Source organism: Pelophylax lessonae (genome assembly GCF_965119305.1).
Source record: "Pelophylax lessonae genome assembly, chromosome: 6".
Lineage (NCBI taxonomy): Eukaryota > Metazoa > Chordata > Amphibia > Anura > Ranidae > Pelophylax > Pelophylax lessonae.
Genome location: NC_138773.1, coordinates 179,753,429 through 179,781,030, shown reverse-complemented (window position 1 = coordinate 179,781,030; position 27,602 = coordinate 179,753,429). Strand labels below are relative to the sequence as shown.

At 40.7% G+C, this 27,602-nt stretch overlaps 1 protein-coding gene across 3 annotated transcripts in view; it reads left to right on the top strand.

The window, feature by feature from the left end:
* Window positions 1-27,602, top strand: part of GLS (glutaminase) — a 195,120-nt gene that overhangs the window by 92,220 nt on the left and 75,298 nt on the right. For 2 of the 3 annotated variants that reach the window (XM_082260717.1, XM_082260719.1), the window contains exons 8-14: window positions 946-978; window positions 7,843-7,901; window positions 13,826-13,892; window positions 18,292-18,342; window positions 21,020-21,196; window positions 22,530-22,661; window positions 23,176-23,268. In XM_082260717.1, coding sequence (XP_082116843.1) covers window positions 946-978; window positions 7,843-7,901; window positions 13,826-13,892; window positions 18,292-18,342; window positions 21,020-21,196; window positions 22,530-22,661; window positions 23,176-23,268 — 612 coding nt within the window. Of the gene's footprint in view, window positions 1-945; window positions 979-7,842; window positions 7,902-13,825; window positions 13,893-18,291; window positions 18,343-21,019; window positions 21,197-22,529; window positions 22,662-23,175; window positions 23,269-26,517; window positions 27,074-27,602 lie in introns of those variants that run through there. The other variant, XM_082260718.1, reaches the window with a different exon arrangement.

Here is a 27,602-nt window from a genome sequence, read left to right as displayed (position 1 = left end):
CCGAGGAATGATCGTACGATTTTCTAAAAGTGTGTACACAACTTTCGACAGCCGATTCTGACCTTGAGAAGGAAAATTTCCAAAGGGACAAACTCCAAAATCTTTCTTGCATAGTAAAAATATTAATGATTTTCGCTTAATGTGTACTGTTTTTATATGAGAAAAATCTGAACGAAAGACTGCGCATGATCAGAAACAAACAAACAAACAAAAAAAAAAAAAGCCTTTGTCATACGAGAATTTTCGTACATTATTTCCTACATTATTTCCTACATTTGTTCTGACTTACTGTGAAAAAACGAGAAAAATTGGATGATCGTTCGCTCGATTTTCTTAGTGTGTACCCCACTTAAGAAAAATGTGTTAAGATGTACTAATTGCAAATGTGTATAGCAGCAGTCAAGTGTGTATTTCTGTCTGGCAATATACTGTGGGGTCCATAGATACATTTGAATTCACTGTTATTTTCCTGCCTGGGTTTCACCAGTTTACTGGTACTGTAAGTCTGGCCAGCAAATGCTGCAAAAGGTGAATATGCTGAAACTGTGAACTTGGGCTAAAGGGGTGTTACGGGAAAATTTGTAACATTTGCTAGTCTGAGTACTGCGATGGTTACTGAAATCAGCATCTAATCTGGGAAGGAGAAATCCAGGAGCTGGTGAATATATCATAAAATAATGACAGGCAATAAAGCTGGCAAATGATTCATCAGGAAAGGATGGTGAATTTAACATGTGACCCTTTATAAATAGGTCCTAGAGTGTAGCACATGAAGAACATAAATTTTCATCCAACTGCACAGCATGTCTGTCCTGATGGTGGACACTGACTGTTTTTTGCTATACAGTATGTTGAGACCATCCGGTTTGTAAAGACTTGGCACAATGGAGTACATATACTCACACAATCAGTGAAACCATTAACTTGTGGTGTTTTTTCCTGCAGCAAGGAGCAGGCAATGCTGAAAAATTTGACTACGTAAGTATTAAAGATCTAGCATTTCCCATTTGCATCATTTAATTTCCTATTGCATAAAACAAAAAAATATTTGTTTTTAATTTAAATGTATTAAAACATTTATAAATGAAATGTTTCCTTAAAGTGCACATGGGAAAAATACTTTATTAGAAAGAACAGACAGAAAAAAGATGTCTGGACATATCGCATATTTCAATTGTCGCCCTCCCAGTGCTGTCCTCCCTTAGGCCCCTTTCACACGGGCGTTCTGTATGTCCGTATATCACCCTATCCGTTTGCGGGTGATATACAGACATAATGCATGTCAATGGGATTGCGGATGTCGGCGGATGACCATCCGCTGACATCCGATTTGCGTCCTTTCAGTTCTGTTCCGGTTTTTGGAACGGAACAGAATCCTATTTTTTCTTCCGTTTAAAAAACGGAAAGGACGCAAAATCGGATTTCAGCGGTGTCATCCGCTGACTATCCGCAATCCCATAGACATGCATTATGTCTGTATATCATCCGCAAACGGATGGGATGATCTGTGGACATACGGACCGGATGACACAAATGTCATCCGTGTCCGTGAAAAAAAAAAAAAAAAGTGCCGGAGCGGATCACAATACGGTCCGCTCCGTGTGAAAGGGGCCTTAGTGGAACTGAATATAGAGACTTTAATTAGCACTGATTTGCATATATGTATAGGCTGGCCATAGAGCCATAAAGCAAATTTCTTTCCTGAAATCACGTGTTTCGGGGGGGGCGCCCGGCGCCCCTGCCAGGAGAAGACCGTGATTATTTCTAGCAGCTGGCTGGTTGTACCCAAGGTGATTGACCAACCAACTTGGGAATGTTCAGCCTCAGCATACATGTTTTGAACCATCTATGGCTTGCTTCTGACCCTGGGTATTACATTGTGGGAATCAGTGCGGGATTCCTACATGTTCTCTATGTAAAACTGCCATGATTGTCCTTCTAACATTAAACTGTTTTCTGAAAATGTTAGTTACTTGGCTATCTCAGGCTTCAGTACTTTGTGACATTTGACTTCAAAAACTGAAGCCAGCCAGACAGATAACAAGCATTTCAGAAGAAGGTGAGCAGTGAAAACCTACATATCCCCTTTATTACACATTTCTTCTAAGGTAAGTGCTAGCTACAATCAGCCCTTTAGTTCTTCTGTTAGATTACACTCCTCCAACAGTTTTTCTTAAAGTGAATGCCAGGGCTTATTTAAAATATATGCAGTACATCTCTACTATACATGTACGTGTCCCCTTGTGTTACCCCTGGAAAGACTCTGTAGGTAGCGTAACAGAAAGCAGGTCCACAGATTTATATTTTTTTTTGTAACAGAAGAAAAATCTTTTGATCTGCCAAAAATGCACTCTGCTCCTAAGCCTTGTTGTAGGCTGACAGTACACAGCACATTTGTAGACTCATGATGTCAGCCATGCTTAGTTATATTTTGCTAAACTACTAAAACCCTCCAATCTTGTCATCTCTAAAATATAGGCTCAACTATTCTGTAAGGAAGAAATATACACAGGACACATCTGAAATTCAATTTTTTGCAATTGGGAGCAATGCTAGCTGATAGCAGTCGGCAGAGTGCAAAGGAATTTACCAGATCACAAGATTTTGGGCAGGAGTAACATTGGGTTTCTTTTTTTGCAACTATTAAACAGATATAACAAAACACTTCCAATAGTATATTTAACAAACCAGTAGGTAGTGAGTATCCTCTTGTGCTTAGGTGTGTATATACCCCAGCTGAACACAAATATCCCCATGGATATTAAAATGTATATTCAAACTGCAGTGATTAATAAGCCTTTACAAGTATATAAACCTAAACATATTATTGTGTTTAAACCATGAATATGAGCATATTTTCAGTGCTCCTAAATATGCATTCAGATAATCATTCATAAAGTATACAAGAGCGAAGTCCACAAACTGTGATCCATGCAAAAAGTTCTACTTTCTTATCCAATAAGCAAAGATTCACAATAAATCAATGTTACACAGCAATTCCAAAAAAATGATACAGAGGAAAAATACATAATTAATATTAAATAGATGTTTCTCTTTCGTTCATTGACAGACACAGCTCCTGGTATTCTTAACCATTGGGTTATACTGCCCCCTACAGGAGTAGGACATTAGGCAGAAAAAAAGGAGTAAGGACCTAGTTCCTTGCTGGGATCTTTGGTCTTGGCAAAAATTTTTAGATAGAAAATTTTTTCTCCTGGATTTTTCCTGTGAGATCTACAATCAACTGCCGGGGTGGGCAACCGGCTGGATAATCTAGATTCAGTGGTCACCCAAGTTTGGCCAGCGAGCGCATGCAGACCTCAGCTCCCCCCTAGGTCGGCTGCAACATAGCCCCACTGGACAGGGGTCTGGCTTGCGAGTTAAACGCCTCGCGAGGTTGCATATGACCGTGTCTCAGGCCGCGTTGCAGCGTTCCTCCTGGCCGACAGCCCCCATTTCGATGGAGTGTTTCTGTCTGGAGCGGTGCCAGCCTGGTTCCTGGTATGGTGAGTAGCTTTCCCCCTCTCACCCTGGAGGGTTTTGTGGTGGATATGGGCCCCTCCTTGAGACGGTTGGACCCCTGGGTTCCCCTCCTTCCCGCAGGCCCCTCCCCCCCAGCCATGTCCCTCTTCCTGCCCCCTTACCCCTCCACATACACTGGGGCTGTTTTTTTTTGGCCACCTTCCTGGGGTTAACTGGCAATGGGGGCCGGTCGATCGATTGGGGGGGAGGGGTTGTACCTGGTGGGGACTCCTGCCAGGGCCCCCTGTCCTGCCTGGATCCTGGGTCCCTGTATGCCTTGTAGTGCCACGCGTGGCTGCCATTTTGTTGTAGACTGTGTGTTTCTATACACAATGGCCATGTTTGTGTAGTCCGATGGCCATTTTCTTGTGGTTTGCTATTTCAAATAGCTGTGGCCGTAAAAATGGAGCCCTGTGGGCGGCGATTTCGGTGGTGGGAGCCCCTCCTTATCCCCTGGTGCTGACTCCTGGATCATTTTAGCTTCCTGATCGCCACATGTGTAGTGCAGATTCTACTGGTGCTTGCAGGTGGCGAGTCTGGTGGGGTCCTCTCCCTCTCTGCTGAGGATCGCTCTGAGCCTTGTGCTTGGCGATCGGGTGGTGCTGCCAGTGCAGTGAGGGTTGCCCCCTAACAGTGTGTTACACTATTTTTGTGGGGTCTCCCCTGGTGACTCATGGAGTCTTTAGAGCACATTTCCCCACCTGATCTCCTCTCTGAGGCTACAAGGTTTTGCAGGCTGCTGTTTCCCACCTCTCACGTTTAACACTGCTTTGGGACGTCCCAATGGTTAAGAATACCAGTAGCTGGGTCTGTCGATGAACGAAAGCAAAAATGGGATTTTTGACTTACCGTAAAATCCATTTCTCTGATGTTCATTGACGGATACAGCACCCACCCCTCTGTGGAGTTATAATTCTCCTGACACTGCTTGTAACAAAACTGAGCGGCTATAGTGAGGGAGTATACCTTCTAGGACTGCCCATGGGTGCAGCCAGAATTTTTTTTCTGCCTAGTGTCCTACTCCTGTAGGGGGCAGTATAACCCAATGGTTAAGAATACCAGGAAATGTGTCCATCAGTGAACATCAGAGAAATGGATTTAATGGTATGTCAAAAATCACATTTTTACATTTTCATACAAGTATGTATTTAAACTGAAATCTTTATTTTTGTGCAAAAACATGGCCTGGGCTATCTATGCGGAGGTTCCGCCAATTTACAGCCTGCTTCATGACCCTCCAGACTGTGTCTATTGTTTGTATGTGCTTAGAATTACAGGGAGGTGATGCCATCAATCAATATGTAATATATAGTAGCTGTTTAGTGGGCATGAAGGAGAAGGGAAGAAGTGAGCTGTCGTTTACCACTGTGTATATGCCCACGTGTGTGACTGTAGTGTCATGTGGGCTGCACAGATAAGAAAAGAGAAAAATGAACTACATTGCTGGGAACTGAAACTGCAGCATGCTCGGTAGATGGGGCAGCGGCTGGTCTACACAACCTCAGACTGCAGCAGGAACACAGACAAGGAGGGAGGGACAGTGAACAGCAGGATCAACCAGTTTTTTCTTTTTGCAGAATACAGAAAACAAATCCCATATGGACTGAGTATGAACATCATGTAATACAATATGGACTTAGTTTTTATTGATGTAGGTTTAATGACACTTTAATAAGCAGCTCTATATTTGCTTTTTATATATAACCTAAAAATGGTCTCCTTTGGTTCACTCTTTCAGCTCCTTCAGCTCCACACCGGCATATAGTAAATGCAGGTGGAGCTCACCTAGCAAAAAAACCATTTTTGAAAAAGATCCATTTAGATGAGCCTTTATTGGCACCCTGGTTTGTACCTCAAAATGAAATCCACAGAAACGACACCCTACTCGCTGTTACACTCAGGATACAGGCGTGCATTCTAAATAGCAGAAGGGACATAATGGCCCGGAGCCCTGCTCAATGCGTTTCGGCATCCATGGATGTTGTCAGGAGCCCGTTAATTTGTTTAGGTTTATTTATTTGTAAAGAAGTTTATTGTCAGAGTTTTTTTACATTTTAACAGATAGATGTACTCTAATAATAATTCTTCATCTCACACACACTGATAATAAAGGAAGGTAAATATTTACATATAATTAAAGTGAAATTATATTCCCACTAGCTGCACATTAACCCAAAACAAACATATTAAAATATAAATGAGTCAGTGTCATAAACATATAACTATGTATAAATGAACAAAAGTCCAAAACGTGCACTGCAATAAATCAATTAATTAGTGCCAAAAAGTCCACAGTGTAATCAGGGAATCAAGTGATATTTGGTGTTTAGAGTCCCCGCTTTGACAAAGTCGGATGTGACGAAACACGTGTCAGGGCGCGGTTACACGGCATACTGGAAGATCGGGTGAGCGGAGGTACTTTCCGAAGGTCCATTGCGCCATGGTGGAGGTGGTAAGGACTGAAGGAATACCTCGGACCCTCTAGATAACTATATGGGCTAATACTGTTTATCCTATGTGAGTACAATTATATTGGGCTTGATTTTAATTTAATAATGGGTCAAACTGTATTGCAATAGTGGACTCTTTTTCTCCTTACATATACATCTGAGAGAGGAAGGGGTGACACGCAGGAGCATCCTGAGGTGGATTCCTTGATTTTGCTACATTGATTTATTATGCGCATTGGGCCCTAACCATGAAGATGGTTGGCATTAGTATGGGGTGAGTAGCCTAGCTGAAGGGTGTGGATTCACAACGGTGGTGGATTTTGCGGTGACCCATTACTCAGCACGGGACTCTTAACACCAAAGATCACTTAATTCTCTGATTACACTGTGGACTTTTTGGCACAAATTAATTGATTTATTGCAGTGCACGTTTTTTGGACATAGTTATATGTTTATGACACTGATTCATTTATATTTTAATATGTTTGTTTTGGGTTAATGCACAGCTAGTGGGAATATAATTTCACTTTAATTAATTGTTTATCTGGTTTAAAGCTGCAGCACTCTATATGTGTGTTTTATAATATTTGAGCACCATTTATTGGAATACACTTTTTTTTTTTCTCATTATTAGCGCAAGAGTTTTCCTTTATAAATATTTACATATGTTTAAGTTAGAACACATGTATTACAAATGTATGTCAATTTCAACGGCAAATACTGCAGCGAACATAACCTTTTTATACCTGTTTAATCTGAATGCAAAGTATCCCAAATATGTGCAGTTTTATCTAAAAAGTCTAGAGATTCCCAGTAACATAAAAAAAAAACAATCAGCAGGCCTACTTGATAAGTAATCAAATACAGTTTGACTAACGAACATTTAATTAAATCAATATCGGCCATTTTTAGAAAAAAGAACGGATTCATTTATAACCCAATAATTGTCTGTAATCTGAAATGTTCATCAACTTCATTAACTATGACATACACCCCATGATAAAATCTATAGGTAAATAGCGATGTGAAAACAAATATTTAATATTTTACAGACTAATTATTTTTTCCCCCACAATAGAAACACATAATGTATATTTGATCAAGCTCTGTTTGTAGGTTTGTTTAGATATAATTGCACAAAAAGTGGTTCTTGGTTATATACCACATATATCTTCTCTTTAATAACTGAAGGTATTCTTTGTCCCCTAGAATCAATATAATGCTATTTCCTCCCTTAGCCGCCACCCCTCCACTTAACATTTTGATTGTTGCCTAATCCTGCCATCAGTGTGATCTGCTTGTGTATTATGCCTTTGCTCTTCTGCAAATATGTTCTTAATTTACCTTCTGCTTGATGCTAGCCTCTTCTAGTAGGTCCATGACTATCACTAAGGAATATTGGGCTGCTGCAGAAAGGAGAGCAAAGGATGAAATACCAGGCAGCGGAGCTCCACCCAAAAGGTGAAGTTTCACTTTAAGGACACGTTCCCCGCTCCTCTTGAACAATTGGCACTTTTGAGGAGTGGGGGGAGCTGGTACCCGATTTTAACAGGTCTCCTCCCTCCCCCCTGCAGTCTTCTGGGACATTGACAGGTCCCAAAAGACTGCATCCACTATTCATGATGCGCATCGCGACTCGCACATGTGCAGTGGTCAACCGGCTGTGAAGCTGCGAGCTGTCACAGCTGGGTGCCCATAGTGAAGATGCCGGGTGAGACCGACTGGGGAGAGCACACCTCTGGATCGTGGGACAGGTGAGTAGCTGTTTTTAAAAAGTCAGCAGCTACAGTTGTTGTAGCTGCTGTCTTTTTTATTTTTTCCACAGGTGACTAGAACTCGCTTTAACATCTGATGTCTTCTACTTTTATAGGTCATGCAGTTTCTCAATAAAATGGCTGGCAATGAATATGTTGGGTTTAGTAATGCTACGTAAGTACATAAAAAAATAATTTAAAATGTGTATAATCTTTAGTTTACATTTATTGAAAAAGTCATGTATGGTGTTTTTTTCATATATCCTTTGTGTATTATGGTCAGGACAAAAAACTGAAAAACAAAATTTGAATAGTGCCCTTTAATGTTATCTAGCTTTCTATCCAGCCAGCAGGGGGAGCTGTAGTCTTTTTTTTTTTTTTTTTTTTTTTCACTTGAGTACCATGATTACATTTCAGCTGTGCTGAAAAATGTCCCTTGATTACAGAACAGGAATGAGCCATCAGTGCAGCCACAGTGCAGGCTGAGGTTACTCTCAGACACATGTAGCTGCAAAGATTCTACAGTATATCAATAGGGTAAAGGCAAATGCAAAATAGTTAAAGTGGTTGTAAAGGCTCAAGGTTTTCTACCTTCATGCATTCTATGCATGAAGGTAAAAAAACCTTCTGTTCAGCAGCCCCCTCAGTCCAGGGACTCTCCCTCCTCATTGGCTGAGACAGCAGTGGGAGCTAAATTTATACACCTATACTTGGCTGTTTTTTTTTTTTCTCTCACTGTACTGCTATATTTTATGGACATGTTTAATTGTACTTTTCTTATCTATACATGCTCTACAACTGTTTTTCTTCTGTAAATAAAAAAACAATAAAGTTTACCTTTTAGGCAGTGTTCACACTGATGCAAATCTGATGCAACTGGAAAGGCATAGACCTGCCATCTGAAAATACTTTTTCTATAAAGGCCATTCACATCGATGCAGTGCAATTTTGATCCGGTTAAACAAAAGGTCCTGTGCAAGTTTTGTGCGGTTGTGCTGCGACTTTAACCACTTCCCCTGTCTTGATGTTCTATGACGTCAGGGGCTTGAAATGGTGATATCTGAATGCATGCATCATCCAGATATCTTTTTTCAGCAGGCGATTCCCTGCAATGTAAAAGCAATCATAGCAACTGTTTAGCCACTTGATTGCTTTTACAGGTGGCGGAAGGGGACGTCCTCATCGCTGCCCTACGGTGCTTCTCCCCTCTCGCCCGTGTGATTGGGGAGCTGGAGAATGAATCCGCCGGTGGCAGCAGTTTACATAGAACTGGCCATATAGTCCCTGGCCATATCTATGACCCTCGGAGGCCAGAAGCAATGTCATGACATCACTTCCGGCGCCGGCAGATGCACTTGCGTTTTTTTTTTTTTGCTGGGAAACCTGAGATTTTTATGTATTTTATTTGTACGTTTTCAGGCTTTCTAACATAGCCAAAAAAAATTAAAGGAAAAGTGTGAAAAATAAACAATGGAAGCGAACGCATACGTCGGTCATTCCCACATATGTAAACGACATTCGAACCACACATAGTTCAAACCATGCAAGGTATCACTGCTATTGGTAGAGCGAAAGCAATAATTCTAGCGCTAGACCTCCTCTGTAAGTCTAAGTTGGTAACCTGTAAAAGGCGCAGCCTATGGAGATTTTTAAGTACAGAGGTTTGGTGTCATTCCACGAGTGTGCCCAATTTTAAAGCGCGACATGTTGTTTATCTACTCGATGTAACATCGTCTTTCACATTATACAAAAAAATTGGGGTAAATATTGTGTTTTTGTTTTTTTGTTGCATTTTTTTTTTTTTTTTTGCTCTATTTTATTTTTTTTTATTCATGAAGGTGTTTTTTTTTTCCCCAAAAAATCGCTGCACAAATACCGTGTGACATAAAAAACTGCAATGACTGCCATTTTATTCCTTAGGGTCTCTGCTAAAAAATATATATATATATATATATATATATATATAGTGTGTGTGTGTGTGTGTGTGTGTGTGTGTGTTTGGGGGTTCTGAGTAATTTCTAGCAAAAAAAAATGATGATTTTTACATGTAGGAGAGAAGTGTCAGAATTGGTTTGGGTGGCAAGTGGTTAATCTCCAGCTATGCCCAGTCCCATCAGAAATCACTGTAAATCCACATCAATTCGCACCACATCAGTGTGAACCGAGTCTAAAAAAAAAATGAATACACCCAGATCAATCAGGGCTCATCCCAAATAGGTCCACAGCTGTTAACCTTAGATGATTGTACTTAAATCTTCAACTCCCAGTGTTTAACCCAGGAAATAGTTATTCTTTCATTAGATGCAACTAAGACTTTTGATAGTGTTGAATGGCCTTATTTGTATTGGAAAAAGATTTAATTTAGGTACCGGTTTTATCACCTGGGCGAAGCTATTATACCAAGCAACGATCACTCCAATAAGAGTTAATAATCCCCTGTCAGGGCCATTTTTCCTGTATGGTGGTACTAGGCAAGGATGCCTTCTTTCCCTTTTATTATTTACTGTGGCCATTGACAGCTGCTATATGCCTAGATCCATCTATAGTGGGATTCAAAAGAGGGGACTTGGAAGAGAAAATGGCTCTATATGAAGATAATGCGTTGTTTATGGGAAATAGGTGTGCTTCCTTTTAGAGCCTGATGAGCCTAGTGCAACTACACTACAGAGTGCATGAGCATCAAGGGAAATGTAGTTCTAAAACATCTGGCGTGCCAAGGTTCGCCACCACTGGCCTAGTAGATTGATTTGGGATCTTTTCAGGCTTTATAGTTAACTTCCCGTGCCAACTCTGACACGTCTTCCATATATTTAAAAACCTGCTTTTTTTTTTTTTTTTTTTTTTTTTTTTACTAGAGAATTATTTAAAATCCACAAACCTTAAATATTTCACTTTCGTTCATTGACACACAGCTCCTGATTCTTAACCATTGGGTTATTCTGCCCCCTACAGGAGTAGGACACTAGGCAGGTAAAAGCTTGAATATGCCTATGGGCAGTCCCAGGGGGTATACACCCACACTCTGCTATAGGCACCTCATTTTTTCTGCTCAGTAAGGAGTAAGGACCTAGTGCCTTGCTGGGATCTCTGGTGCTGCCAATTTTTTTCCTTTTTAAATGGATTTTTTCCTATCTTTGGGATTTTGTTCCTGTGAGAATCTTTCAACTGCCGTACTAGGCAAGGGACTGGATAATCTAGATCCAGAGGATCCCCCCAGTCTGGCCAGCAAGCGCACACAGGCCTCAGCTCTGCGCTAGGTCGGCCACGAAATAACCCTACTGGACAGGGGCTGGCCTGCAAGTTAAATGTCTCGCAAGGGTGCATACAACCTGGCCTCGGCCTGAGTCACAGCGTTCCTCCTGGTCGACAGCTGCTCACATCCTAATGGAGCAGTGGTCTGTCAGGAGCGGTGCCCATCCTGTTCCTGGTATGTAAAGTAGCTGTCCCCCCTGTACCCCTGGAGGGTTTTGGGGTGGATGTGGGCCCCTTCCTGGGACCCCCTCCCCCCAGCCCTCTAAAAATTCTGTGGTCACTGTGATTATGAGGTTATGAGCTGGCTTTTGCCACAGGCTCTTAAGGGGGGCTTGTTGGAGTTCCTTCTGACCATGTTTTTCTGTTTTTCCCTGTGCATAACAGGGGGTTAAGCAGGATTCCCCTGCTACCCTGGGGGTTGGTGACTAGGGCAGGGATGTCCTCTGGGCTCCCTGCTGCAGTTTTTGGGCTGGGGGAGTAGACGGTTTGGCATCAACGCATCCGCGCCTCACGTGGCCCCAAATTTAGGTTGCGGCTTTGCAGCCTACTGGTCGGGAGCTATGTGGGGCAGCCCCAGTGAGTTTGGCTGAAGCCACTACCTCCTTTTTGGGTATCTGCCCTTTCCTATGCTGCCCCTGGGTGGTTGGCTCCGCTGAGGTTCAGGCCCAGACGGCTTGGCATCCACAAAAATATAGGCCGCGGCGTGCGGCCTCCTAGGCCATGCGGCTGAGTCGGCCTCTGTTGGGGGGGCGGCCCCAGTGAGCCTGGCTGGGATGAGTGCACTTGCGGCTGGGCCTCCACACAAATTTAGGCCGCGGCTTGTGGCCTACTAGGCCATGCAGCCAGCTTGTCACCTCCCTTGGAAGGGGTGGTGCTGTGGGGGTGGTTTAATTTTTGATGGCAACCATTGAAGTTTGGTTGGATTCTATACCTTCAGAATTCTACTCTGGTTGCCTCCACAAAACTTCTGGGTTGATTCGGCCTCAGCCAGAGTGTTGCTTCCTCCGGAAAAACTCCAGAAATTGCAGGAGGCAATTCAGCTTCTGTTGTCCAGCAGACGGTCTTCCCTCCAGGCTTGCATGTGGGTGCTGGGCCTAATGGGGTCTACCTTTGTGGCGGTTCCGTTTGCGCAGTTCCACACGAGATCTCTGCAAAAAGAGATTCTGGTGACATTGGACAAGAATCCAAAGTCTCTAGATGTGGCTTTGTTCTCCAGCACTTCAACAGGGCAATCCTTCTCCCCTTGTACTGGGCGGTTGTCCCCAAGGATGCCAGCCTGTCTGAGTGGGGAGGTGTCCTCGGCACAGCTTGTGCTCAGGGGGTCTGGACTCGGGAAGAGTCTTGACTGCCGATCACTGTACTGGAACTCAGAGCGATCAGACTTTGTCTGGATCAATAAACAATTTGTCTTCAGGGGTGTCCAGTATGAATTCAGTTGGACAATGCCACGGCCGTGGCCTATATCAATCACTATGGGGACACAAGTGTCCTGGCGGATCGGGAAGTAGCTGGCATTCTAAGGTGACCAAAATGATCGTTCCAGTCCTCTCTGCTGTACTCATTCCTTGGAATGTGCAGATGTTTGTGGCATGGTCTCGGGATCCTCTGGCCAACGCCGCAGACGCATTAGTGGCTCCTTGGCATCAGTATCATCTGATTTATGCCTTTCCCCCACTCAGACTTCTGCCAAGACACCTGTGCAGGATCAAGGCAGCAAGAGATTCCAGGCTTTCTAGTGGCTCCAGACTGGCCTCGCCAGTCTTGGTACTGCGATCTGGTACGACTGGTCTCCGATGATCCTTGGAGACTTCCTCTCAGAGAAGATCTGCAGTCCCAAGGGCCAATCTTCCATCCTGCTTTACAGTCACTGTTGTAATGGCTTTTCTGTTGAAAGCCAGGTGCTGAAGGATAGAGGTTTGTCTGAATCGGTGATTCCTACGCTGTTAAAGGTTAAAAATCTACCTCTAGGAAAATCTACCAACGTACTTTGAAGACATACGTTGTGTGGTGTGAGTCTTTAGGGGTTCTTCCTCGCTCCTTTTTCGGTGGCTCGGATCTAGGCTTTCCTCCAATGGGGGTTTAGCAGCGCCTGGTCTTGAGTACCACCAGGGGCGAGGTTTCGACCTTGCCCGTTTTCTTTCTACGTCCATTGGCCACACATTCCTTGGTGTGTACCTTTTTATCCAGGGAGCTCAACACTTGGTTCCTTCAGTGCAGTCTCCATTACCCCTGTGGGTCCTCAAATTGGTGTTGTCAGTTATCCAGGAATCTCTCTCGAAAATATCAGGAGGTTCCCCAGCTAACGTGTTGCATGACCACGCAATTGTCAATCAAAATGCAACAGCGCTAAAAGCTGAAAATTGGCCTGGGCAGGAAGGGGGTCAAAGTGCCCTGTATTGAAGTAGTTAATATTCAAAGCAAACTCACCCATCCATCCATCTCTCCATGCTTTGTTTTGCCTAGATATCACTTTGAAAAATGCCCCCCTTGGCATTTCTGACCATGGCCATCTTGAGTAAGGGCAGAGGATTCATGTAGCATTTACTTCCTGGAATCCATCTGCCCTTAGCTTCCTCGGGAGGAATGACGACACTTGCCTAGGCCTGGAAACCTGGAAGTAACTGACGAAATGTAAAAAAAAAAAATAATTTTAAACTAGTAAATAAGCTATCCTTTCCTACTAATGCTAGCAACATAATAATTAAAAATAGATTTGAGCTTTTGTTTGTACATTATAGCGGTGTATGAATGGAACAATTTGGGACTGTATGTTTCTAACATTTTGTAAATTTTGTTTAATATTTTTGTACATTGTGTATTGATCATTATGTCTGTATACCTTTTTAGGTTCCAGTCTGAGCGAGAAAGCGGAGACAGAAATTTTGCCATTGGATACTATTTAAAAGAAAAAAAGGTTGGCCTTTTTTTATATGCAGTTTAATGGACACCTAGCTCAAAAATGGTTATGTCACTCAGTGAAGTCAGAATAAGAGGTGGCTGCATCTTAGATAAATTCTGCATGATGTTTAATTTTTGTATTTTCTATCCCCACCTGGTCTTAGATGTTTCTGCCTTTTATTTATTATTATTATTCTGTTAAATGGCATCAGATTTGCATTAGTTATTCTCTGAATTGCTCTAGTGGAGGAACAGTTGACATTATTATTTTGGGTCAGCTTTGTGCTGTTTGATTTTTTTTGATTTTTTGATTGATGGGTTGATTTGCTGCTTAAATATGCATATTTATAGCATCTGTGCATGATATATCTACAGTATAGAGTGAGTAATGAAGTTTGGATGTGAAAAATGCAGGTTTTCTTTGCTGGTCATTTCCATAAACCTGGTCAGAAGAAGGTGTGGTTAGGTGTTGCAGTCACCTTTTGGTTACTGTATTGCAGTCTATTTGTGATAAATCTTAATTAATCCAATTTGACATCCACATGGGTGGCTGAATTCAGAAATTACTTTGTGACTAATACATAAAGTGAATATTCAATATATACCATTATAAAATAAGTTTCTACTTCAGAGCAGCCTTCTGGTTAAAGGAAAAGGAATTGGCAGCACTCCAGGTTGAGTCAAAATCCAGATTTATTGACTGGACATCCAAATATGACAATCGTGACAAGGTATTACCTTTTGGATGTCCAGTCAATAAATCTGGATTTTGACTCAACCTGAAGTGCTGCCAATTCCAATTCCTTTTCCTTTATCAAGTTTTCACGGAGGCGAGCCGGGGCATGCACCGGTGTGAGTCATCAGGCAATTACACCACCTTGAGCAGTGAGTTCTTGTCTCTTCAATTGCAAAGCCTTCTGGTTACACCAGTGTGTAAGAGTTTAAAGTGACCCTGTTGCCAGACCATTCATTTCAACAGCAGTGTTTCCCTAAGAGTATTTGTGCATTTAATGTATTTTATGTATGTTATTGACATGTAAAATCCTCCCGTGCACAGACATCCAAAATTCCTGAGACTGCTGCGGGGTGCTGCTAACTTGGATTTGATGTCAGCAGCCCCAGCGCTGTCACTCAAGTGACACTCTATGACGTCATTCCTCCCCATCAGCCACATAAAAAGTTATGCGGAATGGTTAGGGAAATAGCGGAGATGCTGGATCAGTGCAGACAGTAATTAGATACTCCCTGAACAGGAGAGGGCTGTGATGTGTAAGGAAGGAGCTGTGCTAGGGGATTTATTCTTGAGAAGCAATAACATTCTTCCAGCTTTTCAAAGATATAATGCAAGTGAATAAACCATATTTATTTTAAAAGGAAAACGCTGGAAGTAAGCATTTAAAATACTTGATTTTTTTTTCTGTAAATTTGCTTGCATTTATTAAGTTGATGACACTCCAGTCATTGCTCTCAGCCATTGGCCCGACATTAGCCCGTGTGTACTAGACTTTAGTGACTTTGTCAGTTTTGAATTTCCCTAATGGGGGATTCCCAATGGATGGATACTTACCTGCAGTCTTGCTCTTAAGATCTTCACTATGCAGCCTCTTACCTGCAGTCCTGCTCTTAAGATCTTCACTATGCAGCCTTGCCCAGTGCTGCTTCGTGTTCTCTTCAAAATTGACTTTACTTTCTGTGCCTACACACCTACAGTTCACGTTCATTCTCATGGATAGCTCTGTTCTTTATTTGGAATATAATTATTGAAATATAAAGGTGCAGTGGATATAAAAAGTCTACACACCCCTGTTACAATTTTCGGTTTCTGTGATGTAAAAAAAAATGAGACTAAGATTTCACCTTTAGTGTGACCTACAAACTGTACAACTCAATCAAAAACAAACTGACATTTTTTTTTAATGGGGGGGAGTAGTAAAAGTAAAAACTAAAATAATGTGGTTGCATAAGTGTGCACACCCTCTTATAACTGTGAATGTAGCTGTTTTCAGAATTAAGCAGTCACATTCAAACTCGTGTTAAATAGGAGTCAGTACACACCTGTCATCATTTAAAGTGCCTCTGATTAACTCCATATAAAGTTCAGCTGTTCTAGTAGGTCTTTCCTGACATTTTCTTAGTTGCATCCTACAGAAAAAGCCATGGTCTTCAGAGAGCTTCCAAAGCATCAGAGGGCTCTCATTGTTAAAAGGTATCATTGTTAAAAGGTATCAGTCAGGAGAAGGGTAGAAAAGAATATCCAAGACATTCGATATACTATGGAACACAGAGAAGGCAGTCATCAAGTGGAGAAAATATGGCACAACAGTGACCTTACCAAGAACTTACTGGACATCCCTCTAAAATTGATGGAAAAGAGAAGAAAACTGATCAGGGAGGCTGCCAAGAGGCCTACAGCAACATTAAAGGAGCTGCAGGAATATCTGGCAAGTACTGGCTGTGTGGTACATGTGACAACAATCTCCCGTATTCTTTATGTGTCTGGTCTATGGGGTAGATCGGCAAGATGGAAGCCTTTTTCTTATGAAGAAAAACATCCAACCCTGGCTAAATTTTGCAAAAACGCATCTGAAGTCTCCCAAAAGCATGTGGGAAAATGTGTTATGGTCTGATGAAACCAAGGTTGAACTTTTTGGCAATAATTCCAAAAGATATGTTTGGCGCAAAAACAACACTGCACATCACCAAAAGAACACCATACCCACAGTGAAGCATGGTGGTGGCAGTATAATGCTTTGCTTTTGGGGCTGTTTTACTACAACTGGAACAGGGGCCTTAGTCAAGGTAGAGAGAATTATGAACCGTTACAAACACCCGTCAGTATTTAGGCTTCTGTTAGAAAGCTGAACATGAAGAGGAACTTCATCTTTCAGCATGACGACCCAAAGAATACATCCAAATCAACAAGGAATGGCGTCACCAGAAGGAAATTCAAGTTTTGGAATGCCCCAGCCAAAGCCCAGACCTGTGTCCTCGCAATCTGACAGATTTGGAGTGTTTTTGCAAAGAAGAGTGGGCAAATCTTGCCAAGTCAATATGTGCCATGCTGATAGACTCATACCCAAAAAGACTGAGTGCTGTAATAAAATTAAAAGATGCTTTAACAAAGTATTAGTTTATGGGTGTGCATACTTACACTTATACAACCATATTATTTTAGTTTGTTATTTTTACTTCCCTCCACCTAAAATATTTCAATTTGTACAGTTTATAGGTTGCTTTAAAGGTGGAAAAAGTTCTGAAATTATTTATCCTTGTCTCATTTTTTTTACATCGCAGATACCTGACATTTTAACAGGGGTGTGTAGACTTTTTATATTCACAGTACATCTCAAAAAATTAGAATATCGTTAAAGTTAATTTCTTTTAGCAGTTCAATTCAAAAAGTGAAAATCGTATATTATATAAATTCATTACACGTAGAGTGATCTATTTCAAGCATTTCTTTCTTTTAATTTTGATGATTATAAATTACCTTTTTGATATTCAATTTTTTTGAGATTCACCTATATATGGTAAGCACAGGGCCCAGCCAGGACTATGTTTAAGAAAAAGGGTGTAACTCCATACAGGACTGCACAATAAAGATCTCTGGTATACAACTGCACATAAGTATTTGTCCTTGGGGATTTGACTGTGAGGCTACATAAAGGGCAGCTTTATTTTGAGTAAGGGTTTTTTTTTTAATTAGCTGCATATGTCGTATGACCAGCATAAAAGCAAAATCCGTACCTGCCTTTTTTTTTTCTTTAAATATATTTAACATATATATCTAACATAATAAATACTAATAAAGTGCTACTACGCTGCATCTGAGCACCACAAACCAAAAATGATATTTTTAATTAATTTTTAATATTTAAAGCAAACTCACCCACCCAGCCATGTCACCATGCTTTATTTTGCTAGGAAATCACTTTGAAAAACACCCTCCTAGCATTTCTGACGGTGGGCATCTTGAGTAAGTGCAGTGGTTCATGTAGCATCTACTTCCTGGAATTCATCTGCCATTAGCTCAGGCATGCAGGTAGGAGGGTATGCTTAGCAGAGAAAACCCCTCCTTCCCTCCTGAAGACTCCTGGGATGTATGACATCATTTTACTAGGCCTGGAAACCAGGAAGTAACTGAAGAAATGTAAAAAAAAAAAGTTAAAAACAAGTAAATATATTATACTTGCCTATGTATTTACTAAAGTTAGCAGCATAATGATTAAAAATAGTCAATGTTGATTGAGAGAGCGAAGTTCCGCTTATACAAGTTGATATTTAGTCAAGGCTTATTTTGCTCCAGGTCTTGGACTTGGGTCTTGTGTAGCACGTTTTGTGTATTTTTACATTAAAGTTGTTTTATATTGACTGTTCTATAGCATCATTTTTGTTCTTTTTTTCTTCTTAACCAGTGTTTTCCAGAGCACACCGATATGGTTGGAATCTTAGACTTTTATTTCCAGGTAAGCTAATTGACATCACAGTCGAGTGGACATCAGAAAATGCTTTAAAAATCTTTAGTTATGTTTTTTTTTCTCTTAAAGGTTTCGTGCACAATGTAATAACGGCTCCAGTGCCCCTCTGCCTGGCACTACTGTAAGAGCCAGATGCACCATGGACCCTGCATGCTCCAATTTTGGACATTGCTCCCTTCATTATTAGTGCATTTAGCACTTGCAAAAATGTCATTGCGTTTTTATATTGTGTTCCCAACATGATAAAAAAAATTTCTGTGATGATCTCCATCCATCCTGCAGTCACCACATGGTGGATACAGATGCACTCTTGCAGATCCTGAAATTTTAGCCTTAATAGATGTGGTTAGGTCATTCTATATATGCCCACATACCCTATCTTGGCACTGTCTGTGTGTAGCACCTGTGCACTTGACCATGTCTGTCTGCTTAATTCATCCTCTACCTTACAGAATTTACTGCCCACCCAGTATCTGCAATAATGATTCTTGTTATTCACCTGCCCCACACATATCATATTGAGGGAGAAGTTGGTGTTTGGTGAATGAGTAAATCCATCATTGCATTGAAGTCTCCCTCGGTGCCATTTGTGATATGTGTGGAGCCTCCTTACACTGCTAGTGTCTGAGAACAAGGAGCGGTGGTTGCTGCCTTTCACACATAGCTTTCCCACACCTTGTCCTACTAAGAGTGTCAGGCAAGAAATCTTGAATACACTTCCTATCCACATTGTGATAAAACTAAAGCGCTAACTCAAAATGCAGGTCAGGGGTGTATTGGTGCTCTTGCCTAACATTAGTAGTGTAATAACATGTGAGTTAGCCATCACTTCAGTGTGAATGACAATTTTCTCTCTTCTTCGTCCTCCATAAACACAAGCATGATTCAAGTCTGTAAAAATTGACATTAGTTTTTGGGAAAGAGGAAGGGATGGTATGTACACTGACTGTCTATCTTTGGATGAAGAACAGGGATTTGAGATGTTAGTAGTAGGTGATCAGGAACTGTAGCTAGAGGGACAACGTACAATTGGCTTGATGTATCAATATGAGGTATTACCAGTAGTCTTATTTCAAGTATTAATACTAGATGAAATGTAGCTCTGTGTTAAAGTAGGACTTAAGGCAAAACTTTTTTCTTTTTATTAATTTTGGATAGGGTAAGGTAGGGTTATAACCCCTGTAAGGTTTATTTCTGCTCTTTGTCCCATTAGGGAGATTTATCTTAACTTCCTGTCCCGTAGCCAAAACCCAAAACAGGAATTTTGAGGAAATCCCTGTAAATCAAGGGAATCGCTTGACCCCCCCCCAGGTCACCAGAACTAGTGTCCCCATTGGATTATTTGCCTTCTATTACTTTTCTGGTGCCAACCCAAAATTTGGTATTTTTTTTTTTTTTTTTTTTTTACTTTCAATCATAATGATAAACCGGACAAAGGAGGGAAAAGACCGCGAAAAAAAAAAAAAAACACGGGGTTCTAATCTCTCTCCCCTCTATCCACAACTTTAAAAAAAGGTTTGCCTTTAGTTGTACTTTAATTAACAAGGGCATGGATATTTCACATAACTCTTGTATAAGCATTCCAGGGTGCCTGTCCTCAGTGTTGTATTCCACCCAAAGGTTTTAGGAATTCCTAACACCTAAGAGATTGCTGGCCAAGATCCTGAGGAACCCTTTTGGCTGTATTCTTGTATGGAATGCTTCACCAGTGATTGGGACACTGATGGGGTTCAGCAAGAAGGTAGTTTTTTTTTTTTTTAAGAAATTAAAAACGTAATATTTTATTAAGGAGAACACAGTACCTGCATAACTGTTATAAGGATACAAGGTGTGTACACAGAAGGCAAGACTGGGTTTTCTGTGTCCACTAACCATCATATGATGGCCAACATAGAAACGGAGATGACAAAGGTGGTCACATGGGGATAGCAGAAATATAGGGAGACAAAGCTTATACAATCGCAACACCTAGGACCATGTATAGTCATTTCTCAACTGCAATATTCCTCGTTTAAAGGATACCTTTGTAAATATGGGATTATAGTTAACACTGCTGATTTTTTGAAGGCGCATAGTCCTTTTTTTTTTTTTCTTATCCAGGCTTCACTTCTATGGAGACACTGACCCTGAACAGGCATGTGATTGTCCGATTTCCTAACACCCAATATGCACATGCTTGTTGCTTATCAGGAACTCACCAAACTGTTCAGTATGATAGCCCTGAAGCAATGTCAGTTCTCATATTTCTTTCCTGATGGGTGGTTGTGAAGGATAGTGGATGAAAATTGCAAATTGTCCCTTTATTCCTAGAACCATTGATTTATAGCAGATAGCCTAGTATCGAGCCATATTTATCCCGTTTTTATGTGGCAGCTGTGAGCTTGCTGTATTTTGTCATGTAAATACTATCAGTTTTTAAGACTGCATTGCTATACTTTCTAGTTTCTTTAAGCAGGACCTTCTGGTCTCTTTTGGCCAGCCTTTAAAATGACATTAGTGGTAATATAATTACTGTTAGTTTCATTATCTTGGAGGTGTTAAGATATGTGGAAATAGGCATGTCATCTTCTCTGTAGGACTATTTTTTTTCAGTAAATTAATAAACCTGGTAAAATGTTGTTTTCTATATTATACTAATGTTTTATGTCTTCTTTCCCCTATTTAGTTGTGTTCCATTGAAGTGACTTGTGAATCTGCCAGTGTGATGGCCGCAACCTTGGCAAATGGTGGCTTCTGTCCAATAACAGGGGAAAGGGTGTTAAGCCCAGAGGCAGTGAGAAACACCCTAAGCTTAATGCACTCTTGTGGGATGTATGACTTCTCTGGGCAGTTTGCATTTCACGTAAGAGCCTGTTACAAGTTATTTTGCACTAAGTATGTTGATGAAGAATATATACGCCAGGGGTGTCAAACCTTTTGATTTTCCTGGGCCACATTGGGAGAAATATAGGTGCTGCTGAAAACTGATGACCTAATTTAGGCGTCATTGTGAAGAGGGGGATATTTTTCTTTGGGAAGATAAAACTTATAAAAAGTCCAGTAAGGAGACATTGTCAAATTTTTCTTTGGCTGCACGTGTTCACAGTGTCGGTTCACACTATGGCGACACAACTTCGGGGCGACTTAATGCACCGCGACTTAGGCGCGGCTTGCACCGACTTCACATAATGGAAGTCAATGCAAGTCACTCCGACTTCGCCCAAAAGTAGTGCAGGAACCTTTTTCTAAGTCTGAGCGACTTGAGTCGCTCCTATTAGAACGGTTCCAATTGCACAGAATGGGGCACGGCTTGTCAGGCGACCAAGTCGCCTGACAAGTCGGAACAGTGTGAACCAGCACTAAGTGTAAACACATTTTTACAAAACAATTCCCCTGAAAAAATCAACATTTTTAAGTACGTATAAGATTTTTCATTGGGCCACATTCATAGCGGTCTTGTGCTGCATTCTGGATACCCCTGATATACATGCTACTTCTAGCTACTGCTATAAGCTGTCTGTTTCCTATAATTTGTGAGATTATGAGATTTGTGTGCCAGCATGCCAGCACTCATTCCTTTCCAAACTGTCTTTTTCAGTGCCCCCTTCCCCCACCCCCAATTTCTATTGGACTAATAGAATGATAATCGCGTTTGATTTATTTTGCTATAAAATATAAAAGAGGTTACACTTTCCTTCACTGTGCAATGATATTGTACAGAGTCCTGATGGGGCACCCATGCAGGCACGCTCCCAAGCTGGGCTGTGTGTGTTCATAGAAACGCACACCGTGGCTTGGCCATGCCCTTCTCTCCTTCCTCATTGGATTTTACTAAGCCATAGGGCTCCCGCTGCTCTGAGTCTCCTGTGAAAAGAGGAAGAGGGAGCAGTGCTGCTGCAGACAGGACAGCACTGGATCGTGAGTGGAGACGGGTATTTGGTGGGTGGGGGTGGTGGCTAGAACAAGTAGTGGGAGGTTTTTTACCTTAATGCTGGGAATGCATTAAGTTAAAAAATGTTCTGACTTTCGAACCATTTGGCTGAAGTTGCCACCGGATTGTCTCTTTTGTCACAGTGATAGATATAAAGATTTGATCAGGCTCTATAGAACTTTTGAACATCTTATCAATGTATGTATGTATGTATGTCAGAGGTATCTTATCAGTGTACTCAAATGCTTTCTTTGGTCTCTCGCAGGTTGGCCTTCCCGCAAAATCTGGAGTTGCTGGAGGGATCCTTCTTGTGGTTCCCAATGTTATGGGCATTATGTGTTGGTCTCCTCCCCTGGATAAGTTGGGAAATAGTGTCCGCGGTATCCAGTTTTGTCAGGTGTGTAATGAAACCCTGTAGATGTTTAGGCTTATGACATCCTTTTCTACTTTAGAGAGAGAGAGCGAGTCACATGTATTCAACCACCCCATTGGGGAGATTCACCCTATTTATTTGTCCTGTTTACCATTATCATTGGATGTGAAAGTAACAGAAAACCCCAAACTTTGGGTTGTCCCCAGAAAAGTAATGAATGGGAAATCTTCCAATGAGGATACTAGTTCTGATGACCTAGGAGTCCCCAATGAATTCTCTTTGTAGGGATGTCCTCTCACTTCTTGTTTTGGCTATGGCACAGGAGGTGAAGGTAAGTCTCTGTAATGGGACACAGATGGTGCAAAAAAATCAGACTGGTTATAAATCTTCCTTGCTCTATCCAAAATGAAAAACAAATGTTGCCTTTAGTTCTACTTTTAACTCCTAAGAGCAGTATTTTTTTTACAAAATAGCCATAATTTGCCTCCCTTGCTTTTTAAAAAGTTGCAGAAAACAAACGTTTCCTTTGTTTTTACAGGACTTGGTAGGACTTTGCAATTTTCATAATTATGACAATTTAAGGCACTTTGCAAAGAAACTCGACCCACGTAGAGAAGGAGGTGACCAACGGGTAAGTTTAATATTGCATCCTTGTTTGCTATCCTGACTGACTGCTTTAATACTTTCTGCAATGTGGCCCTCAGTGTTAGAAAATTTTAAATATAAGAAACCAAAATGCTGACCGCTACACTTGATTTAAAAAAATTGGAAATTGACTCATTGTTGAAATTTTAGGTTTATACATGAAGCAAGCTAACGGGGAACACTGGTTATTTTCTTCATTGTGCAAAACAAGCCCGTCAGCTTTTCCTAGGACAGTGCTACTGGAGACCAGGGCCAGATTAACGTAGGGGCTATTGGAGCTGCAGCTCCAGGCCCCTACCTTTTATATAGGCCCCGGGTTGGCCATATTCACTGTGACCGCTCTTCTGTCACTTGTAAACACAGAAGTCTGGCTTCTATGCTCGCTTCCCCAGGCAGCACCCTCAGAACCTCCCCACACAGAGCGAAGGCCTGACAAGGAGGGACAGTTGCCGATGCATGGATGTGTTTATGGGCTTCAGAGACAGCATCCCATGTTGAATTAGTCATGCATGGCTGCACCCTTCCTCCTCTGGGTGCATGCCAAGGCACGGCCCTTAAGGCCCTTCAAAATCCTCAGCACCAAGACCGTGATGCTCTTAATCCGGCCCTGCTGGAGACAGTTTGCTGTTTTTCTCTAAGATAAGGAAAACGTGTGACCTAAATTCAAATGTCATTTGAGCTGCAGATGAATATAAACCCCAATCCATTTTAGTATGACTTTACTGCTAATTCATTAGACATCATAATACAGTATTGATGTAGGATATCACAGTACTGTGTGTAAAGACTATTTTAGTAGATACAATGAAAATGTATGGATCTAGAACTGTATATAACTCTATGCACCTGATTGCTAAATATACAAGACATTACATAAATATGGACACCCAACAGATTATAATAGTGATGGACCCAAAACAGTATGTGGCATGTTCAATATTGTGGGATGAAGTATTTAAAGAGATTGTTTAAATTAGAGGAGGTATATGGTGTACATATATGAAAAGGTTGATATTGCATGGTTCCTTTTTAACAATGGAATATTATCGGAAATGTGCACCATGTTTGTGGTGGTAAATCTGATGTTTTTTTTCTTAATTTAAGTTTATTTTACACTGGAACATATATTGTGAGCCAGTACAGTAGAAATTAAGTAGCAGTGAAAAATATGAACTGTTCTGCAACTTAATATGAAAGGTAAAAAAAAATATTATTGGAGGAGATCAAAGGCACACAAACTTTTTACAGATAGTCATTATTTCATAGGATGGATATCCAGTTTACTAATATACTTTTAAAAGAAAAAAAAGACCCCTACTCTAAACTAACAGCACATAGGATCATCTATAAATTTATTTTTGTAGATGCACTAGCAAGTTTTAGCTGTGGAAAGTTCACATTATAATATAAGCCCAGGAATCATAATGTGTATAATGATAGTCTTTCCATTCACACACACACAGACAAATATATATATATAGATAGATAGATAGATAGATAGATAGATAGATAGATATACTGTGTATAGCAGACTAATAAAAATTAAAAAACCTAGTCGATAAAATGTGTGTACCTCAGCTGAGAGCATTGTACAGGTTAATGAGAGAAGACTAAAGCCCCGTACACACGATCAGATTATCGAACGATCTGTCGTCCGTTTTTTGTGGTTTCATGCTAGTCTGATGTGAAAAGTGAAGAGGTTATTTTCATACGAATTTTACCGTACAACAGAATTCTACTTCAGAAGTGATGTCATGTGTTGGATTGTTTTGTATGTGTTCTTTCGTCTCTGAGCATGCCTAGTCTTGCTCTTAAGATTTTTTTTCTGTCGAAATCTGTACTGATGATACGAAAATCAGACGTTGTTTTGACGGACGACAAAAATTATATTATTATACAGGATTTAGCCGAAAAGTCAGAGTCAGCTGTCGAAAAGCACCATACTAACAATCCTAAAATCGACAGATCGGTCCTCGGACTAATTTTCCCTACAGATTTTCTTATCGTGTGTACGGGCCTTAAAGGCGGGATCGTCATCCCTGCCCATTACTGCCTGTATGCACTTAGAAATTCACTGGTATTTGAAGCAAGGATAGCGGCCCTGGAGTATTTTGCTTTCAAAAGTAAGAAAGTTCCCATATTTACATCCCCACAATTTACCTTAATCAAAAAGTTTAGAATAGAAAAGGGATAGGTCTTCATCCTTATGATTACAATAACTAATCCAAGGGAACCAGGTCTATGGGAATCTCGCGTGAGTATTTTTAAAGGATGTGTTCACCTTTTGAAAAAAAATAACAAATGCACATTTTTTTTTTTTTATCTAAGGAGCCTTTTTTTTTAAGGAGCCTATAGCGCATTGCACCCACAATCAGCAAATTGCAGGTGCAATGCCAGGCTCCTGCAGACTCTCAGCTTAGCTGTCTGACAGTACCTCCAATATGGGCAGTCCATTACTTGAGAGCAGGAAGATCAATGAACTAGGAGAGCGCTCACCAGCACCATCCCAGTTCATTGACAACTACAAGCCATTAGCCACAATGAAAGACAGTACTTGTAGTCGGTTCATTCACAGGAAACTGTGAATAAAAGACTCAGCCATGTGGGTGGCGCCCTGCACGGACGTGCTGTTTTCAAAATTGTGACAGTGGCTGCGGGGAGAGGTACCTCTGCCCACTGTCACATGGAGGGGGAGAGAAGGCGTGTGATGAACATGTTACACCATAGTTAAGCGTTTAACATGTTCAGAAAGGTAAACTTAGCCTTTAAAAATTCTTTAACATAAGCCTTTGCTTTTCAGCAGCCATATTTCACATAAAAATAAATTGTGCACCTGCAAATTCTATGATTGATTGTTCACTAGCTACAAACACTGTAGAGTAGACAATTCATGTTCTCATTTTACAAACACTGTTAAAGCCACATTGTTTCTGCTTCTGTACACTAATGATAAAGAGTCCTATATGTATGTTATAAAGGAATAATTGAATTGGCTTTGGCTAAACCTGTCAAGGTAACAAGGCATTTTTGATGTTTGTGCACCTGGCACCAATTTCTTGTGCTGTTTGCTTGTCATTTTTTGCAAAGGTAAAGCACTAGCCTTTTGCTTTGCAGTAACCTTGCTTGTGCTTGTTGGATCTAACAAATGTGTTTGCCACCGACCCCATTGTTTTATATTTTTTTATTTTAGTATTGATAATTTTATTAACTAATCAATTATGTATGTTACTTGAAGAACCAACTTTTATATGGACCTCTGGACTATGAACATCTGCAGCAGGAACTTGCACTTAAAGATACAGTATGGAAAAAAGTGTCACCAGAATCAAACGAGGATTCATCAACAACCATAGTGTATAGAATGGAAAGCCTGGGAGACAGAAACTAAGTGCACTGGCTGTAGTTTTACAGCAACATTCTTCATTGTATGCATGATGCGTAAAAAGTTCCTCCCTTTATACTGCTATTTATTTCGATTTTACTTTTACATTGCATCTTTGCTGTAAAGCAAAACTGGAATGAGCTTATATCATTCATGCCTGTTTATGGATTTAAGTGCTTTTCTCTAAAAAAATCATGGTGCCTTTTATAGTAGTGGGTCCTAGATTGCTGCACTGCTGCAAATTCATGCAGTATTTAACAACTTTGTTATAACCATGCACTACGGCTACAAGAAAGCCAGCTTAGGCAGTTCCAATATTGTAATTTATCCATTGTGAGCAGTATTTCAAAGCTTTTGTAAGCTTATTTCATACCATATTTGTAGAACATGCCCTGCCTTATATGCAAAAATGTTTTTATCTAAGGTGTGTGTGTGTGTGTGTATTATAATATAATATATATTTTTTTCCTTTCTTTTCAAAAGCCATAACATTATGACCAACCACTGTAACCTGTTGCTCTGACCCAGTTATTTAGCCATTACAATTTGGCCCTTGTCAAAGTCGCTCAAATTCTTATGCTTGCCCATTTTTTTTTCCACTTCCAAACATCACCTTCAGGGACAACATGTTCACTCCCTGCCTAATATATCCCACCCACTTTCAGATGTCATTTTAACGAGATAATTAATGTTATTCACTTTACCTGTCGGTGGCTATAATGTTATGGCTGATCGGTATATATACATGCCTGTATATACAAACATGTACAGTGTATGCAGGTGTGTGTGTGTGTGCATATATATAATTTATGCATAGTCTGCCCGTCTGCATGTCTATATATGTATGTATGTAAAATATAGAAGTACACACACAATCTATACATACATACATATACACATACACACCTATATATCATATATATATATATATATATATA